General features: G+C 45.4%; 3 protein-coding genes and 1 non-coding gene across 4 annotated transcripts in view; 2 read left to right on the forward strand and 2 right to left on the reverse strand.

Annotated features, from left to right (window-relative positions):
- ATP7A (ATPase copper transporting alpha) overlaps window positions 1-1,524 on the reverse strand; it is a 31,973-nt gene extending 30,449 nt beyond the window's left edge. Inside the window, exon 1 of the mRNA XM_030967520.1 lies at window positions 1,420-1,524. The gene's annotated coding sequence lies outside the window, so the exon portion shown is untranslated. The remainder of the gene's footprint in view (window positions 1-1,419) is intronic.
- A 744-nt stretch (window positions 1,525-2,268) lies between these two features.
- Window positions 2,269-4,932, reverse strand: LOC115914772 (cytochrome c oxidase subunit 7B, mitochondrial). The gene is made up of 3 exons (XM_030967521.1): window positions 4,548-4,932; window positions 3,002-3,126; window positions 2,269-2,461 (listed from the first exon to the last, which is right to left on the reverse strand). The coding sequence occupies exons 1-3, from the start codon at window positions 4,582-4,584 to the stop codon at window positions 2,387-2,389; spliced, it is 237 nt and encodes a 78-aa protein (XP_030823381.1). The 5' UTR covers window positions 4,585-4,932; the 3' UTR covers window positions 2,269-2,386.
- TRNAL-CAA lies at window positions 4,859-4,975 on the forward strand. The gene is made up of 2 exons: window positions 4,859-4,896; window positions 4,930-4,975. It is a non-coding gene; the product is annotated as a tRNA-Leu (tRNA).
- Window positions 4,976-6,398: 1,423 nt separating this feature from the next.
- Window positions 6,399-17,412, forward strand: MAGT1 (magnesium transporter 1). The gene is given in 11 exon segments (XM_030967859.1): window positions 6,399-6,514; window positions 7,630-7,799; window positions 8,643-8,760; window positions 9,709-9,849; window positions 10,967-11,107; window positions 11,445-11,490; window positions 11,493-11,533; window positions 12,706-12,769; window positions 14,371-14,445; window positions 14,880-14,970; window positions 15,942-17,412. Coding segments are annotated over 11 exon segments (996 nt in total). The 5' UTR covers window positions 6,399-6,421; the 3' UTR covers window positions 15,958-17,412.
- The last annotated feature ends 2,406 nt before the right edge of the window (window positions 17,413-19,818 follow it).

The raw sequence follows: 19,818 nt of genomic DNA on the forward strand, positions 1-19,818 counted from the left end.
TGAAGTCAGATTTTTGGAGAATGTGAATGTTTCCTTGGAAGAACCATAGGAAATATTATGAGTAGAATATAATTTACAACCCCTTGTTATGTAAGCATACCAAGGTCAACGGGGGCTTCTCCATCTTCAGCTTAGTCTCAAAGTACTCAGCAGAACAAGGTGGAATGTATTATACAGTAAAAATGAGAAGAGTAAGACAGCAAACTACATATAATGTTAGCTTTTGCTTCCCTGCTTTGCCACCTGGGAAGGAAAAAAAGCTTCAGGAATTTTCTCGTCTAACAAAATACATTATAATTATTAAATTCTAGTCCAACTGCATTTGTGCTCACATAGGGCACTGTCATACACACAAAGTCCCACACTACCAAATCTTTGCCTATTTACATCCACATAATTCAACAAGTGTTTAAGTACAGAAACTCAACCTTTGCTGACTGCGCAAAAGATTTTAATTTTACACTACTTACAATTTCCAGAACATGAACACGGGGAGGCAACAGTTGTGTTGTTCTTGCTCATTTCTGTGAGATTTCACCCCAAAGCATCATCAACAACTACTTGCCCTTTTCTAGAATAGCCACGCTATGCTTTTAATTAGAAAAAGGTGCTTGCGCACAGAGCGCTGCCATCATAAGGTGACATAAGGTGACATCAGAATAAACACTAAGTAAGGAATTTCAGAGTGCCAAGCTGAGCAGCTCAGAATTGGAACAGCAGCTCAGTGACTCAAGCGCTCCGAGACTTTCTCTGGCCAGTGACAGGAGCACAGGAGGGACTTTTCCAAGGGAGCTCATGCGCGCCAAGGCCCGAACCGTGGCTGCTCCCGGCCGAGCACAGCCCGCGGGTCCCGCTGCAGCCCCGGCAGCGGAGCCGGGCTCGGCCCCGCTGCTCCCCGGGGCAGCGGCTGAGCGGGAGCCGCCGTGCCGGCCCCGGGGCTGCCTGGACACGGAGATGCCGCCGAGGCGCTCTGGGGGTGAAGCCCCGGGGCACCCTCACACACTGGACGGCCCCTCCGAGGGGCTGGGCAGAGCCCGGCCGAGCCGGGCGGGTTTTGGGGCCCGGACCCTCCCGTCCCGTCCGGGGCACGCAGCCCGGCGCCGCCACAGCCGCCCGCACCCCCTCCCCGCCGGGGACACGGTGACAACGGCCCGGGGGCAGCCCCGGAGCACGGGGGAAGGCGGGGGCCCCCAAGGCGGGTCCGCACGCACCCGAGGCCGCGGGAGCGCCCCCGGTCCGCACCACTGAGAGAAGCGGGAACTCCCCGAGGGTCCGCACTGCCGGGGACAGCCCCGGAAATCGAGGGAGCGGCAGCCCCGACGCGGGTCCGCGCCGCCGGAGGGAAACAAGCAAGGCGGGGTCCCGGGGCGGGTCCGCACTGCCGGAGGGAGGGGAGCCCCGAGCGGGGCCCGCACTCACCGAGACCGCGGGCTCCGAGCGCCGCTCCCGGCCCGGCACCGCCGCGCTCTTCCCCCGCCGCCCCACGTGACCGCCCACTCGGGCCCGCCCTCTGCCACGTGACCACCCGCCCGGCCCCGCCCATTGCCACATGACGCGGGCGGACACGTGACGGTGGCGGGAAAGGCGGGGCCGCAGCCGCGGTCGCTGTCACGGCTGTCACTGTATCGCGACAGGAACCCGCCCGCCGCGACCGCAACTAGGCGCGCTTCAAGTCCCTCCCAAGCCAAAGTAGCCTGGGATCTCTGATCATCAAACACCAGCATGCCCCGGTACCTGTTCTTCTCCCACCTCATTTCTCTGGTTACTTCGGCTGTAAACAGAAGGTAAATGCAGAGACAGGGTTGAACCACTCCAAATCTGGGTCCCTTCCACCCCAAATCATTCTGGGATTCCCTCAGAATTCATTAGGAAAGTCCCATTGATCCTGGCATGCTGCCTGCTCCTGTGGAGCCTCTCGAACTCAAAACTGACTTCAATTTCGTCACAGCTCTCAGGGGTCTAAGGAGAAGCAGCCTACTGGCAGAAGGATTCAAGCCATAAAAATCCTTTTGTGGGGAAAAAAAAGGGATCTCGACTTTGTCATTACAAGTCAGATGTAAAGGGGTGCATGCTCTGCAGTGGGAATGCAGTGAGGTTGGTTGACACACACACCTGGCTAAATGAAAACTCAAAAGTTCTGGACTTGTCCTTTATCCACCAGGGATCTCTACAGCCACAACTGAAGCTGTGTAAAATTACTTGGAGTTTTTACACTATTTCTTACACTTCAGCAGAAGCAGAGCACAGAGGAAACCTGGAAGAGACAGACAGGTTTCTAGTATGTTTATTAGACCAGGAACGCCACTGTCCAAGTGGTAATCAGGGAACAAATGCCACTACATGACCATTTTCTCAGTGAAACTCTAGACCAGTTCATTAGAGGCTGTTACCCCCTCCATTCACTTGGAGTGACTCTGCCAACAGGTGAAATGCCCCACTCCACATTCAGTGATGTGAACACCTGTAAAGGGACAAAACCCAAGATTATTAACTCTGAAATCAAAGAAACCTTTGGACATAGGGTTATTTTTATTGCTTTCAGCTCAGATTTCTTGCTATTAGAACATGACATCTCATTAATTTTCTAATTAAAAATGTGGAACACATTTATATTGAATAGTATTTCAATGTTTCAGTTTTCTCTTTCAAAATATCCAGCTGTAGAAGAAAGAATCTGGAATGTAACACCCCACGACCATGTTGGTATTTTCATCTAGAAGTTTTGCTGCTGTACCTGCAGAGGTTTGAAATCCCAAGTAAAATTGAGAACACTTGTGTTTCTGATACATTTTCAAATCAGGCAATAGACTGATGCAGAAATTTGAGTAACAACTCCAAATCAAGCTGGCAATTAAAAGAACTTTCCCCTCTATCACATCACTATTTGCTTATGCAAGAACCTCCTAAATTCTGACCGCTGAATTTACTTCAAACAGGCAAAACTGACACTTTTAAAGTCTGCAGCTTGAGTCACAAGGGAGTGGTGACAAAACCAACTTACATAGCTCCAGACAGCAGTGAACATGGCGGCTCCCCCGAGGAGGACCATGGTTCCATATTTATCGTGGAAGGTGGGCTCGTGCTTGCGATGAGCCCCTCTGACTGCAGTGTGCTGGATGCCACGAGCTGAGGATGTCAACAAGTACAGAAATCAACTCAAATACATCCTCAAACCATTCCCAGTCCTCATCTCCCACCAACAAGGAGGCAAGTGTTAGTGTTAAAAGACTAAAAATGCTGGGAAAAAAATTCATTTGGATTTAGAACTCTGGAGTTACTCCAAAACATGGGATATATATAAATACTTCAATTTTTTTCAGCTCTCTCAATTTCTCTCTAGAAAGTTATTCCTTAAGTCTAATTCCAGTAAAAAAAAATGCCCTAAGGTAACTTTTTCTTTAATATGTTTTCTTTAGTATTACTGTTCCTCTAATAAAATATTTTGTTTAGTGCTTAATATTTTTAGATTTCTATATGCAAATATCTATCCTGGCAGTACGTGTACCCAAGCAATGTCAAGATGAAGCTCACCATCAAATTATGGTGTAATTCCTGCCACATTCCCTCAGGATTTTTTTTTTGAAGGGAGGGGAAGAAGGAAAATGAAATAACCCATGGGCATGAGATAATTAATAGAGAAAAAATACAAAGTGATATCTTCAGGTGATGTACATTATAAGCATACACTATAAAAGGTACACTCATTAAAGAGAAGGCAACAGTGAAAAATCAAAACAACAGCTACAAAAGACAGATTGCCCATTAGTTGTGTACAAAGCATTTGACGAGAGGGTGATGTGTAGATAAAGATATTACAAAATAAAACCTTTTAGTCTTAGGTCAATGGTTTGCATTTTTACCCCACCGTGATTAGAGAAGATTATGCTGATACCCATGTTACTACATCCCTCGCATGTTCTGTAATGCTGCACAAGGCGTTTTTTTAAACACAATAAGCCTGAGTATCTACGGAGATACATTTATTTTAGCTGCCCGCACCTCGGGACGAGCCCATGGTGCCGCAGGAGCAGAGAACAGACCCTGCGGGCTGTGTATCACTGAAGGGCCAACGCTAACCTTGAGGTTAAGGGCTGGCTACTGACTGCCCCTGGTCACCGCACGCTACCAGGCCAGAGTGTGCCTTTATGTACTAGGGAAAGAAAGCACCAAGGACCAACTGAACAGACCCTGCTGGGTCCGTATCACTGAAGGGCCAACTCTAACCTTGAGGTGAAGGGCTGGGTATTGACTGCCCCTTGTCACGGCAGGCTACCAGGCCAGAGTATGCCTTTAGTACTAGGGAAAGAAAGCACCAAGGAAAGCAGTCCTAAACCAAAAAGCAACTAGGCGATTAAAAAAGGCTGAAAGAAATAAAAAAAGCGGGAGGCGAAGGACGCCAGAGCCGCCTGCAGCCCCTGAGGTGCCCTCACGACCGTCCTCGGTGCACAGCGAGTGGGGGCTGAGGGACAGCCTGCACAGGGGAGGGCACCAACCGGGGAGACCCCCTGAGGAACCCCCCACACCCCGAGAGCCGCCCCTGCGCTTACCGACGAGGCTCTGCGCGGCCCTGGCCAGCGGGAACATGATGAGAGCCGAGAGCGTACCCTTGACGCCGCTGAAGAACAAAATGGTCGCGGCGGAAGTGGCGGCGCGGCAGGGGCCTGTGGGTAACGCCGGGCTCCTCCTCGCTGCGGCGGAGCTCCGCGGCCGGGCCGGGCCGAGCTGGCCGTTCCCTGGCTACTGTCCGCCACCTCCCGGGTGCAGACGGGCTCCCTGTGATGGGCCAAAGAATACAGAGAAACGAGTATGGCAGTGATGACAGTGCTAAGTAAGTCCCAGACAAACTCACGGTCGCAGTGTCAGGATGGCCGAGTGGTCTAAGGCGCCAGACTCAAGGCGTACCGCGCCTTCCCGCGGCGGGGTTGGGTGTTCTGGTCTCCGTATGGAGGCGTGGGTTCGAATCCCACTTCTGACACCACTTTTTTTTTCCTCGCTCTGAGGGCTATTTTAAATTTGCGAAAGCGCCGAGTTGAAAAAAAAATCAGGGATTTCAGTGCAAATAGAAATCAGAAATAATTTAAAAATAAACCCTCAAGCGTGAGTAAATTCGCATGTCTCTCTGGGGATTCTGCATCAGAGCCTTAACCCAGCACATACCTGCTGAGGCATTCCCCTGTGCATTTGGATTTTAATAATATTTGTAACCCACAACCCAGCAATTTATAGCATGTGTGTATAATATAGTCACGTATCTGAGGCAAGAGGGAGAACTTCATCACATTGAGGGTGGCAGAGGACTGGAACAGCTGCCAGGCAAAGTGTGGAATCCCCCTTTTTGGAGACACGCAAAACCCATCTACAAGCATTTGTGTTGTTTCAAAATGTGGAGTATGTAAAATTTTCTTAAGAAAGGATGTTCTTTGATGTTGGATCTTTGTGTACTTTCTAGCCTAATCAACAAGGAAGGAGACTTAATCCATGAAACAGCACATATCAAGCTCAAAGTGATATCCAGATGTTGGAAAAAAAAATACTTGTTAGTAGAACTGCCTTGTTAAGGTTTAGGGCTTGACATGTTTCTATTATCTCAGGCTTAGGGGGAGTTTAACAAAGCTTGGGAAGGAGGATGTGCCACTGATTGTGGACACAAAGAATGCAGAATTTATGGCCCACAAGGACATTTTGCAGCACTTCCACGATAAGGAAGCCACTAACAAAGCCAACTCAGCAACTGGGCTGAAATCAGTTCCAACAGGTGAAAGGGAATTCCAGCAGGGGCAGATCATGACCACCAAAAGAAGAAAAAGTCATACTAGTGAGTATGGGAAGCAAAGGGAAGCATTGACCAACAGAAGACAGAATACTAATTAATAAATTGAGAACTACATTATTTTTATCCAGTGAACACAAATTCCTCTGTTTGTTAAAACCTATAAACAGTAAAAAGTTTTGAGAGTTGGCGTACTTCATTTGTGGAACACCACTGAGCACTCAAGGCTAGCACAACTCTGATATAAATCAATCTCTCTCTGACTGTGTAATTATTGGCTGGCTGCACACCGGGCAGCGAATTCGGTATCTTAGCGGGCAACACTGTGTCACCTGCGGGAGCCCCTGTCTGGGGTGAGCTGCAGAGGCGCCTTTGATCCGCGTGATGCGGCTGAGGCACCCCCACAGCCGCCGTCGTCTCCGAGGCTCCCGCCACACTTTCCTCCCTCAGGGCCCGCTCCGCCCCTCCCTCAGGGCTCTCCCCGCCCACCCCTCGGGGCTCTACCAATGGCACGGCTCCAGCTCGCCGCGCTCTCGCAAGCTCAGCCAATCGAAGGCCGGCAAGGACACTCGAGCAGGCACCTCCTCCAATCGGCGTCTGGTGGGCGGGGCCTCCCAGCCGGCGGGGCGGGCCGGGCGAAGCGGGGCGGCCATGGCGGCGCTGCCCGGGCCGCTGCTGGCGCTGGCGCTGCTGCTGCTGGCGGGATGTGGCGGGCCCGGCGCCGCGGGACAGAGGCGGAAGGAGGTGAGACTCGCCCGGAGCCCCCACGCTGCGCCAGAGCGGGTTCTCACTGAGCGGGATGAGGGCAGGAGCGGCCAGGGCCCGGCGGGGTGGCCTGGCCTCACCTCACTCCGGGTCCCCGCCCTGAGGCTCGGCCGGCTCTGAGGGGGGCTCGCAGGGAGGGAAGGTCCTCGATTCCAGGTTCTTCAGTTCTTGCTAGGAGCACTGTACGAGTGTTGTCTTCCTAGTGTATGGGATTTGCGGGGGGGAGGATGAGTGGTCTTTGTTGTAGTCGCTAAGGTGCAACTTAATTCCACGCACTTGACCTGCAGGGTTTAGAAAAATCCTTCTATATAAGTGTGTATACTTGTGTCAGTTGTAAGTCAGAGAATAATAATTTTTTGTTATTATTGTCATGGCGAGATTCTTGGGGCTGTCCTGTGCACAGTCAGGAGTTGGACTTTGATGCTCCTACTGGCTCCCTTCCAATTCAGGATATATTCTGGTGATTTCCTCTAATATATTTATCTGAAGGGTGTTAATGAGTAGAGAAGTGCTTTGTGATAAATGTAGCATTTGTGAGTTTGTCAAACTAACGCCTCTTCTTATAATGTTAGAGAATTGATTGTCTCCTTTTTAAGGAATATTTTAGTGTTGAGCACTCCTGAGTTTTTCAAATGTTTTCTGAATTATGGTTCTTTTTTTCCACCAGTGCTGAAAATGAGAGGTTGAGATTGGGTCCATCTCTGGTGGAACAATTTTTGAAAGCTGAAACGGTGTGATGCTCAGTATAGCAAAAAGGCTGTGGAGGGGATGGAGGTGGTTGGTACAGCTGAAAGAAATCCTACAGCTACTGTGAGGAGGGGGGGCTGAGCTGAGGGTCTTCACCAGCCTGGGCATGCTGAGTGCTTGAAGCTCTGTGTGTTACTGGGTGGTTGAAGTTGATGAATTATGTAAACATGACTGTCAAAAGCTTCTCTAGCCTTGCAGACTCTTACTGAAGTATCACATCACCTGGGTGGCGTTATGGCAAGCAGTGCAGATATTTGTTGTATCAAAAATAAAAACTTCTGAGACTGTACTATGAGACTGAAAAAAAAAAACCCCAAACAATAATGCTGCTCTGACCTGATTTTCAGATGGTGTTGTCAGAAAAAGTGAACCAGCTGATGGAGTGGGCCAGTAAGAGATCCGTGATCCGAATGAACGGAGACAAATTCCGGCGCCTCGTGAAGGCCCCTCCCAGGAACTACTCAGTGATTGTGATGTTCACTGCCCTTCAGCCTCACAGGCAGTGTGTTGTGTGCAAGTATGAGCTCCTTTAGTCCTATGTTAGAACTTGAAAGTCATCTGATCTTTGTAGGAAACTAAATTTAAGAACAGGGTTGCACTCTGACACAAGTGGGAAGAATAAACATGGGCAAGTTACAGTAGGATTGGCTTTGCAATTTGATGTGTGTGTAATGTGTTTGTGAGGAAACATAATCCTCAGTTTTATCTCCCTCCTAAAATAATCCCTGCTTTGCAGAAACAGTGTTTACTCTGCACAGTGAAAGCTCAACTTTCCTGGCATAAGCTGCTGAAGAAATGTTTGTAGAATTATTGCTGGCCATGGAGCTTGAATGTTGTTCTTAATTAATATATTGCTTGACACTTATTTACAATTCCAATATCCTGGATCCTTAACCATATTATAGCTTTTCTGTATTAATCTGGAGGTGGCAGAAGTCTGTAAGGGTGATTTTTATACCTACTCCGTTGAAATTACTGGTTTCCTACCCTCTGACCTGGAAGAAAGGGCACACCTGGTCACATTTGGGTGCTCTGTGGACTGGCAAATCATGAGCAGCTGAGTTCCAGTTCACCTTTCAGTTAGAAATTACCTCAGCTTGTGTTTGTGGACTCAACAAATCTTGCCCTTCCATTTAAAAAAGCAGGGGCAAATGCTTCCCCTGATGGTAGATGAGTGTCTGTGCTTAAAAGATTTCATTAACACTTAAACTTTCTTTTGAACCCTAGAAAATGAATGGGGTGAGTGTGGGAGGCACCCATGGATGGGGTGGGTGGGCACAGCTCCCTCAGCTGCTTTACAACTTGCACAGCTGCTGTGGACAAACCCATGACACAGCCTCTCACTTGGTGTGTTTTCCAGGCAAGCTGATGAGGAATACCAGATTCTGGCAAACTCCTGGAGGTATTCCAGTGCATTTACCAACAAGATTTTTTTTGCTATGGTAGATTTTGACGAAGGCTCTGATGTGTTTCAGATGGTAATGTCTTTTTCTGTTCTAACATTTAGTTTGGGTTTTGGGAAAGAAGGTAAAGATGTTAAATAATTTAGTGTAACAGTGAACAAAGGAATGAAAAGTTAAAAGCTGTCACTCTTGAAAGAAAGATGGCTTGAATATGTTGGTAAGAATATTAACAGAACTGACAGATGTGGAATAGGTACAAGGAGTGAATTGGCTTCTTTGACTTTTTTCCCTGGGTTTGTCTCCTGTAATAACTTATGGTCTAATTCTTAATGGAATTCTTCTGTGGTACATGAAGGGGCAAGATAGAAAGCACTGATGTCATTAGGAGCAGCTATTACAATTTTTAGATTACTAGAGAATGATAAATTAGGCTTTTGGTATTTCTTTTCAAGTACCCGGCCATTTTTCTCTTCTATTATCATTGTGTGACCACATTTTTTTTGTTCTCCAGCTGTGAGAACATTCCATGTACACTTGGAATTGTAGGTCACATTAATAGTTCATTACAGTCTTGCAGATGTTAACTTTTTTTTTAAGAGGTACTAATCTCTGTTTATCAGCCACACAGTTTAGGCAGTGATACTTTATTAAATGGAAGCCTTTGAACTGGAGAGTTGGAGAAATGTCTTTTTATTACTCTTGTTAATTTTTTCCTTAGTGTTACATTAAAATTGCATTCATCAAGCTATGGCCTTCCTAGAATGCCATATTTTAGAATCATATGTTGTTATTTTGCAGGCTTCTTTATCAAAAGTAGAGTTTGGCGAAAAAACATATTCAAAAAAATGTGCAGGAAATACACAAATGCAAGCTGCCTGCTGTTTTTTAAAAAGCCACGGCCATTAAATCAAAGAGCTAACTTTGCTGATTCAGAAACAACATTGCAAGCCAGAAATGGCATAGAATTGTGTCACTAAATAGTCCTTTCATAGGCTGTATCCTCTGTGAACTCTCTCCCTGCAGCTGAACATGAATTCTGCCCCCACTTTCATTAACTTCCCTGCCAAGGGGAAGCCCAAGAGCGGGGACACCTACGAGCTGCAGGTGCGCGGCTTCGCGGCGGAGCAGCTGGCACGCTGGGTGGCCGACAGGACAGACGTCCACGTGAGTGCAGACACCTGACCAGGGCCAGCACCCCTTCCCTGTGCAGGGCCAGGACCCCTTCCCTCAGCACTCCTTGTGCAGGGCCAGCACCCCTTCTCTCAGCACCCCCTGTGCAGGGCCAGCACCCCTTCTCTCAGCACCCCCTGTGCAGGGCCAGCACCCCCTTCCCTCAGCACTCCCTGTGCAGGACCAGCACCTCTTCCCTCAGCACTCCCTGTGCAGGACCAGCACCCCTCCTCGCTCCCTGTGCGGACCAGCACCTCCCCTCAGCATCCTGTGCAGGACCAGCACCTCCCCTCAGCACTCCTGTGCAGGACCAGCACCCCCCCTCAGCACTGTGCAGCCAGCACCCCTTTCTTCAGCACCCCCTGTGCAGGGCCAGCACCCCTTCCCTCAGCATCCCTTCCCTCAGCACCCCGTGTGCAGGGCCAGCACCCCTTCCCTCAGCACCCCATGTGCAGGGCCAGGACCCCTTTCTTCAGCACCCCCTGTGCAGGGCCAACACCCCTTCCCTCAGCACCCCTTCCCTCAGCATCCCTTCCCTCAGCACCCCGTGTGCAGGGCCAGCACCCCTTCCCTCAGCACCCTGTGTGCAGGGCCAGGACCCCTTCCCTTATCACCCCCTGTGCAGGGCCAACACCCCTTCCCTCAGTACCCCCTGTGCAGGGCCAGGACCCCTTTCTTCAGTACCCCCTGTGCAGGGCCAGCTGGGGTTCATCACTTGTGTTCTGTGCCTCCTGAGCTGCTCTAAAGAGCTTATCTACAAAATCTAGTTCAGACTCACGACTGCATCTTTGAATTTCCTTACAGCCTCTGTGCTGGTATTTTGTGTAATGCTGTATTTGAGAAGGTGGTAAAACTCATGTCCTTCCTTCTTGCTCTCTGTTTCTGTGGAAGAAAAACAATCTTTAAATTATTGAACAGGGTAAAGTTGGGTAACACTGAAGTTACAGTATTGGTGGTAGAAGCATTGCTTACTTCCCAAGTTGGATTTATTACCTAGAAAAAATGTGTGTGCCATAGTTTTTCCACTCAATGTGTTGTGGGTTTTTCAGCAGGAGTGTAGGTATGATGTCTAATCTTATGAGAGAAAATAATTCCCCTGTCCTCTGCTCAGATCCGTGTGATAAGGCCACCAAACTATGCTGGACCCTTGATGCTGGGGCTGCTGCTGGCTGTCATTGGAGGCCTCGTGTATTTACGGGGCAGCAATCTGGATTTTCTCTACAACAAAACTGGCTGGGCCTTTGCTGCTCTGGTGAGTCACCATGACTTTTGTTTCCCTGTAACATTGAGTTTTGTAGCAGTTCAAGTTTTCAGTAGCTTCTGTATTCCAAAAGTCTTAAAACTGGTTGAGGAAGAGGAAAATGAGGTACAGTTAGCTTTGCTTTTTCATAGATAAATAACATTCTGTGCTCTTAGTCCCTTCAGCTCACTGAATGCTTGATTAGATGCCTTTTGCACAAAGATAAAGTGGAACAATCTTTAGCCTGTGTTCCAAACCAGTACATTTTGGTATAAAGTGAAAAGATATCAGGTTAAATTAAAAATAAAAGAGAATCCTTATTAAATAGCATTTCTTCTTTCCTTTTTAGTGTTTTGTGTTAGCAATGACATCAGGCCAGATGTGGAACCACATCAGAGGCCCCCCTATGCTCATAAGAATCCCCATACAGGACAAGTGGTGAGTGTTGTCTTCACTTCCTTTTCTGCAGAATAAGGCTGATACTAAGAGACAAACCAGAGTGCAAATTCTGCTTTTGGCTTCTCTCTTTGTGAGTGAGACCCACCTCTCCTGCAGTGAGCAAGGCAAATCAACATGTTTTGCACATGTATTGTGTCTCCAATGGTGAAGGGATTTGATAGTTCTAAATTACAGCACAGTAAAGGTATTTATAGGTTCAGTCTTAGATGCTAAAATTCCTGTTGCTGAGCCTGGCAATTATGTTTTAACCTGGTATTGTTAACTCACTCATCTAATGACTTCCATGTAAAACCATCTTTAGTTAAGATTCTTGAGGTAAATTAATATCTAGTGACCTCAGATTTATGAAGTCTCTTTCTTGGGAAAAAATTCTTTAACATTATTTGAAATATACTGCTCTGTTCATAACATAGAATGAGATGCACTGTGAAAGTAGTGACAGTGTTCTGAGAGCATTGCATCTGCTCAGGTGCTTACTCATCACACACTGGCTTTTCTCATGTTTATACTCAGGGAATTAATTTGATGAAGTGTCCTTTTGTGCCTGGTTAGATGGGTCAGGCCCTCTGTATTTTTCTGTAGAAAATGGATAAAACTTTTATTTCCTAGATATGACATCACAGCCATAATAGGGTGTCCCGGAGGGATTAAAAAATGATATTTTTCCACAAATTTCAATTTTTCTGTTAACCCAGAAGTAAAAAGGTTTCAAATGCTTGGTTCTGGAACCAAGTGAGTCAGGTTCACACTCAGATTGAAGGGATTGCCCCTAAGCTAAGCAGCAGTGTACTCAACCTAAGAATCTCAGTCAGGGAATGGATCAGATTTGGATCACATTAGGATGCAGGAGGGACTAATCTTGTGGTATTTTGCTCAGCTGGACTGAGAATCTGGACCACAAAGGTTGTAGCAGCACTTGCTGTAATCTGAATGAGGCTGATAGTGCATGGTAATAGAAGAAGGATCTTTGCTTCTGTTGCAGCTCCCCCAAAAATCTGTGATCAACAGCTGAAATTGTTCATGCTCCAACTTCTGCTCTCTCCTGAAAAAAAAACCAATGCAAACCCCAGTTCCAGCTCTGTAGCTGTTGTTAATCATGTCAAAGTTGTCTCCAGTCTTTTCTAAATGTAATTACTCTTTGTCTCTTACAGAATTATATCCATGGAAGCAGCCAAGCCCAGTTTGTGGCAGAAACACATATAGTTCTGCTGTTCAGTATCCTTCCTGGGAGAGGCTTGTGGTTGGTGACAGATTTTTGGTCAGCAAATGCTGCTGCCTTTTCTGTGGTGCTTTGTCATGCCTTTAATTGCCACCTAACACTGATGCAGAAGCTTGTAAAACCTTTCTGCACTGCCAACTGTGCTTTTCCTGTGCCTCTGATCTTGAAGTTGAATACAAAAATATTTACTGCTTCTCCCCTTCTTGTTTAAGTACCAAGCTGAATACATCACTAAAATTGTGGATCCCTCTGGAATCAGAAGATTCTTCAGGATACTCCCTGTTCCTCTGTGCATGTCTCTTTTCAATGTCACTTATTTCTTGCTTTGGTGTCGAATTCATTCCTCTATCACTGATCTTTTATTTCTTTGCTTACCTTCTTATAAGCTTACCATTTCTTCCTACTAATGATGCAGGATTGTGCCATGCTGTCAAGAAAGGCAAGTGGAAATTTTCAGATTGAGAGCTTTTACTTTTCTCATTTGTACAAAAAAATGCTTCTTTGGGGTCTTAAGAATACCTTAAAATTCAATGTTCTGGTTTTCTAGTCCCACATGTATGTTTTTGATCCACCATTTGTAACTTTAGCCATTTCTTGCTGGAGCTTTTCTTCTGTGTCTTGTCACCTATATCAGGATTCCTTTATTTTTTATTCAGAAGCTTTTCTTCTATTTAATTTTTTAAATTTAAAACAGGCACTTGGATGAAAACTTCTGATCTTTTTCTATTACTGTATTTTTGATCCACTTGGTCAATTTCAAAGTAGAAATTTTTGTTGATATTTATTTGTGTTACTGCTATCCATCAGACCAAACCCACCATTGCTGGAGACATTTTAAATTATTAAATTTGGTGAGGTTTCTGTGGGTTCAAATCACTTTCCTCCCGTGCTGAAGGTGGGCTGTGTCTGAAATGGAAAGATTCCTGGTGGTCCTGATGCTGTCAATGATAAGAATTTTTCCTTTCAGGAGGAGACTTGGGACTGGCCATTAGTGAAATGGAATGAAATCTTTGGGAATTCTGTCTTTCATTCCACTGGATTCACTACTTTGCTTTGCAAGGATTCATTCTTGGCAAATATCAGGCCTTTTGTGTTGTCTGTGCTTCTTTAGTTCTACAATCTTTTTTAATTTTATTTTAAGAATTAGAAAAGAAATATTGCCACTTGAAAGACAGCCTTGGATGTTGGATTAAGTACTGCATGTGTTTTATTTGTTCTCTTGGCTGAGTGAATGCAGAAGCTGAATTCTTTTGGGGATTTTCCAGTGGAGAACAGCAGTAGGAGTGGACCAAGCTCTCTGGGAAGGAATGCTGCTACATTACAAGCTGAGATAATAAATGCATGGTTTTCATTTTGCCTGAAGACTTTCTAGTTTATATTTTAAGCTTTGCATTTATTTTCTCTTAAAAGCTGACATTATGAATGTATTTCAGTTGCTTTTTTCTTTATCCCATACTTGCTGATTTGGCTGGGAAGTGTTTGATTTTTCCAGTGAGTTTTAATGCCCAGGTATGGTGTGGGAGCTGAATTTAGGGAAAAAAGAATGTTGTTTTGAGTCTCTTGTACTTTGTTGGTTAGCCTTAAACAGCATTTGTAGATGGTGGAGTTACTTTAGGAATGGTCCTTCTCCACGAAGCTGCTACTTCTGACATGGATGTGGGGAAAAGAAAAAGTAAGTACTGACAGTTTACTCTCTGAGCAAAGGCATATTAGTGAGGGTGTTTGATACACCCTGATTTAACAGAAATGCTTTTGCACTGGGGGGTTTTTGTTCACTCCCCACCTCTAAGCTGACAGAATCATTTGGATTTTTGACAGTTTTTGGAGTTGCTTAGCAAACTACAAGATAAATCCTTTTGGCAGATGGAGAGAGATAAAGATGCTTTGCAGTGTTCTGCTGGTAGGGAGGAGAAGGGCCTTTTTCTCAAAGCATTTATATAAAATTGATGTAAAATTGGTGTTCATTTCATATTTCTCAATGACATGAGTAAAGCCCTCATCTGACCAAATCTGTAAACATTGCAGAAGGCTTGGGAAACCTGAGTCACTGAGGTGTTTGCAGGGGCAGCTGTCCCATCTCAGCCTCTCCCTGTGCATCTCTTGCAGTTATGTGCATTGCTGGCATTGGCTTGGTGGTGCTGTTCTTCAGCTGGCTGCTGTCTGTCTTCAGATCCAAGTACCACGGCTACCCCTACAGGTAAGGCAGCCTGGGCCCTGCAGCCCCTGCTCTCCTGGGCTGTGGGCTACAGCTGCACCACTGCTGCCTCAGTTGACAGGAAATACTCCTCTAAAAATGCTCCACTGGGTTCTCAGAGTAGCAATATTGGTTGATGAAGTCAGCAGAAATAAGAGTGTTTCATGGATATCGTGATTTTTTCAATCTAACCAAAGCAAACTCTACTTTTCATGCCATGGCATGTTATAAAATACTTAAATTTTCAGAATGATATTTCAGCCAGTTTATACTGCCAACAAATGTATTTTTCCCCCCTATTTTTCTTTCTTCCATATTCATACATTTTCATTATTAATCCTTCATTGTGAGAGCAGGGAGAATGCCTGATGATTTAAAGCTGCCTTCATTTGGGGATTGCTTGTAAGGAGTCCAATACTGTTAGTTGACCACTTCTATGTCTGTCTGACTGGTACAGACACACACACCCCTTAGGTGTGTTTGCTAGCTTTTATGCATTTTGAAGCAATAAGTACATGTTAAAGGACCAGTTTCTAATGATTTCACCATCTGCAATGAGCTGAATTTGTCTATAAAGCTAAACCCACAGACAGATATTGTGCCTTCTCTATGAGAAATATGTTCTCATTTAAAAATATCTAAATAATAAATCCTGTTATTTAATGAAGACTTTTCTCAAGAGCAAAAGACAGCTGAAATTACTCCCTGTTTAATAGCTAGTCAGCTTTTATTCTGGTTTCTGCAATGGTCTTAGGTACTCCTGCTGACTTTATGGAAGGGAAGATGTGGTTGTCTTTGGTTTTGAGTTATTAGAAACTCATTTTTAAGTTATTTTTTTGGACAACTTTTGTTGTAGCAGCATCAGGCCCATTTCTCACTCTGATTTTCTTTGCCTTATAAAAGCTAAGTGGAACGTTGCACACCTTTGCTTCTTATAAAATTAATAAGAATGTTTGTTATTTTGCTCTTTGCAGTTTCCTAATGAGCTAAAGGATTCCAGTCTGTGACATCAGGAAGGTGGTGGCTCTGAACTTGGATGTGGTGGAATGAGGAGCTCAACGTGTGTGGTTTGTGCTACCTCTGCTTACACTGAGACAGTTAAACACTGAACCAAAGACAATGTAGTGCCTTAAATACAGCAAGCAGTTTGCTCTGAAGGACACAGAGTGTTAAGATGCAATCTCTCTTTCATAAGCTTTACATCTTCTTAAGCAGCTCTACTTCTAGCAAAATTCAGAACATAATGCTTAAAACTACATTTCCATGGACTAACTAGCAATGGTACTTTCAATTCACTTGGATAATCTGTTTACCATGAGGTTTTTTTTCCCTTGAATTATCACCTTATTTCCTGTTTGTGCATAGCAGGTGACAATAGCTTCTCTGTCATGCCTTTTCATGGAAACAGCTTCATGTACCTGGAAATCTTTTCCTTCAGCCTGTGTGCAACCCTTGGAGCATGCTCCAGGTTCCAGTGTGGAATGTGCAAATCCTAGAGCTGTGTCTCATTTTTGAGAAGAGTTCTCAACTGCTGTATGATGCAAGAGGTTGTTTCACACATGAAGGGGGAGTTTTCGACATGTTGGAACAGTTATTAATTAGTTAAATCTTTCTTTCCCAAATGCTGGAACTGCAATGTTTAAGTTGTAAACTTTGACTCAAAGCTGGAAAAAGAATTCTTAGACTGGCCAACACTCACACTCTTAAAAACACGAACCAAAAGTACAAATGTAACTATCTATGTGTTGCATGAATTCAGAGTTGCTGATTGGCTTTCAGGTTAGTGCCTAGAGCCCTGGCAAACCAACAGATGCCAGATTTCTGGTCACTGTATAAGTTCTTGCATTCTCTACTTGTATTCTCCACATTTTTATCCTTTGGGCAGAGATGTCTGCTCTCAGGATGAACGTTGTTACCCCAGGACACACTTGATAGCCTTACAATTGAATGCATGTGCTGCTTGCTCTCCCCTTTTGTTCTCTCACCTCACAAAGATACTTTGCCTTAAGAATTCTTGAGTGGAAGACATTGTGCCTCAGCAAAAACTGTTGTGCAATTCAGCAGTTGTACTACAGGAAATCTTTGCAGCCTGATTCAGTAACACTTCCTTCCGTAGGCTCTGCTGGCCTTAGAGGTTCATAGGCAGAGGGACTTTTGTCTCCTGCTTCTGCCTCTCCTCTCTCAAGGGGTTACAGAATCTGGATGTTTGAAATTGAATCTCAGAAGGGATTGTATCACTCCAAGCAGAATGTTATTCTTATGCAGTTTTGCTGAATTAATACACATCTCAAGTGCCTTAACCTTGCTAATTTTGTTGTTTGATGTTTCAACTGGTTGAGATGCATTTTTTATGCCATACAGAACGATGAGCCTTAGTGGAACGGATAAATTGTGTGCCTGACTGGATTTTGGACAAGTTTCAATAAAACATTTTAGCCTAATCCATGCTCCTGTGTCTTTTGAACTTTGACATAAAACAAGCCAACCTCTTTTCTTCCACTATTGTTTCAACATGTTAATCACAGCCTGTCTGTATAGAGAGAGTAAACTGAGTACGGGTGAGTAGACTGGATTAGTAGCCTCTGTGTGTTGATGTGGAGAATTACATCCCAGAATGTCAGCACTAGAGAGATGCTCATGTAGCCAGCTGATATTATAAAGATTACATTATTTTGGCTTGTCTTTGACAGCTGTCGTGCTGTGAAAATCTTGGATTCCTGGAGTTCTAGACAGATCAACTCCTGGTGTTCCTGGAGGTGGAATCTTGTTAGCATTGTAGATTTGCCTGGAACAACTCAGCACTGCTGTGGCTTGTTTTCCTGCCCAGCTGGTAAAATGCTTCCCATAAACTTGTTCACTTATAATTTATTCTGTCCTTCTAAAACCACCCAGTTCAATATTGACAAGTTTAAACAGTCACACCTCATGCAGGTGAATGCTGAATTCATGTTCCCCTTTCACTTGAGGTGGCCACGATGTTGAGAGTTTGGGATTTTCCTTTTTTTTCCCCCCATGCTGAGATGAAAATAATGCTCTTTTTTACAACAGTTTTTCTGCTCCCTAGGCTGAAACTGAAGTGCCTGGAGCAGGAAACAGGTATGGTAGTGGAGCAGAAGATGGAGTGCTTGCAAGGACCAGTTGTAGGTTTAGAGAGGATGAATTCTGGCAAGGTTTGACTTGTGCAGCAGTTGGGAGGTAACAGCTGGCTCTGGTTGGTACCCAGGGTGATTCTTGGTGCCAGGGGGCACTGGCACCTCACTGCCTGGTTAATGCAGCACAGCTGGGGCCAGCAGAACAAAGGTGGCCAAGGCAACACATCCAGGATGTGCTGTGGGGAAACTGGGAACTGCTGAGGACATCTCCTTTAGAAGGGGAATCATTAAATAGCTCAGGAGTGCCCTGAAAGCTCACTGTGAGAGAACACTTGTGATAAAGGGAGGAAATGGTGTGTTCTGCAGCTGAAAATGGACTCTGTGGTTTTGGTAATGGGGCTGGCCTCAGTGAATGCTGCTTTTTTCTGCTTTTGAGAAGGAGCTGTGGTGTATTGAGAAGATATTTTGGAATAATAGCTAGAAATAATTCAGGGAGCTCTCTGCACTAAGTGCAAGGCAAGATAGTTAATTTAAATGGAATTAACCTGTGTAATGGTTTGCATTATGTACAATTTACTGGATGTTCCTGCCTTCAGACCATTCTAGTGTTCAGCACAGGATGTGATTTTCATGAGGCCCTGGCACAGGGTGCCCAGAGAAGCTGTGGCTGCCCCTGGCAGTGCCAAGGCCAGGCTGGACAGGGCTTGGAGCAGCCTGGGACAGTGAAAAGTGTCCCTGCCCATGGCAGGGATGAGCTTTAATGTCCCTTCCAACACAAACCATTGTGGAGTTCTGTGATAGTGGTGCCTAGTGGTCATTCCTGCAGCTGAGCCTTTTACAGCTGCTCCATGAGCTCTTCAGGGCCAGAACTGCCCTATCCTGCAGCAAGGTTGAAGATATGTCCAGCTCTGCATCTGCTGTGCTCTTGGTGCTCATGCAAATAACCTTAATTAATCCCCTGCTGGTGATGGCCATGAGGGTAAGAACAAGTTCAGCTTCTGGGCAGGCAGGGGGTGCCCACCCATGCTTGGGGAATGTGATGAGGTGATGGCTGGCTGGGATTTCAGGAGGAAAATATGGGTGCTTTTATGGTCACAACCACTGGGAGTGTAAGCAAATGCACAGCCAGGTTTGTTCTGAGCCCTTAGAACATAAAAGCATAGCAGGGATTTTTTTGATTCCCAGCAAATCAAAGTTGGAGTTTTAGAAGTACTGAAAAAAGTCAGCTTAACCTTCAAAACATTTGGAACATCCAGAGAAAATCAGATGTGTGAATGGCTTCTGCTTGTTTGAATGTGCTGCCCATGACATGAGATGATGCCAAATCATGGAATCTTGTAGCCACACTTGGTTGGGAGAGAAGAACAGTCTGTAGTGTTCCTCCAGGGGCTGTTGGCAGTGCTTTGTGGCAGTTTGTCTTAAAAAATACCCATTCTATAATAGAAAAATTCTTAAATCAGATAATTTAAGAAGTTAAAGTTATTATTTAAGAAGTTAACGTGCTTTCATCTGCTGTGAGAAATAATTCTCACAAAGGATTTGAGAAAGTACTGGCACTTGGTTTCTGTGTTGGACCTTGGTGTTTGCTGTTTTCTCATGCTGGAAAAGCTTAATTCTCAACTACAAACCACTGCTCAAGTGACTCCACACCATTCCTTTGGAATTCCTAAGGGGAATAGAGCAACAGGAACACAAAGAACAAACCCAGGCCCTTGAGTGAGCATCGCCTGTTTTCGGTTTTATGATGCTTTTTCTCTGA

Source organism: Camarhynchus parvulus, chromosome 4A (assembly GCF_901933205.1).
Source record: "Camarhynchus parvulus chromosome 4A, STF_HiC, whole genome shotgun sequence".
Classification (NCBI taxonomy): Eukaryota; Metazoa; Chordata; class Aves; order Passeriformes; family Thraupidae; genus Camarhynchus; species Camarhynchus parvulus.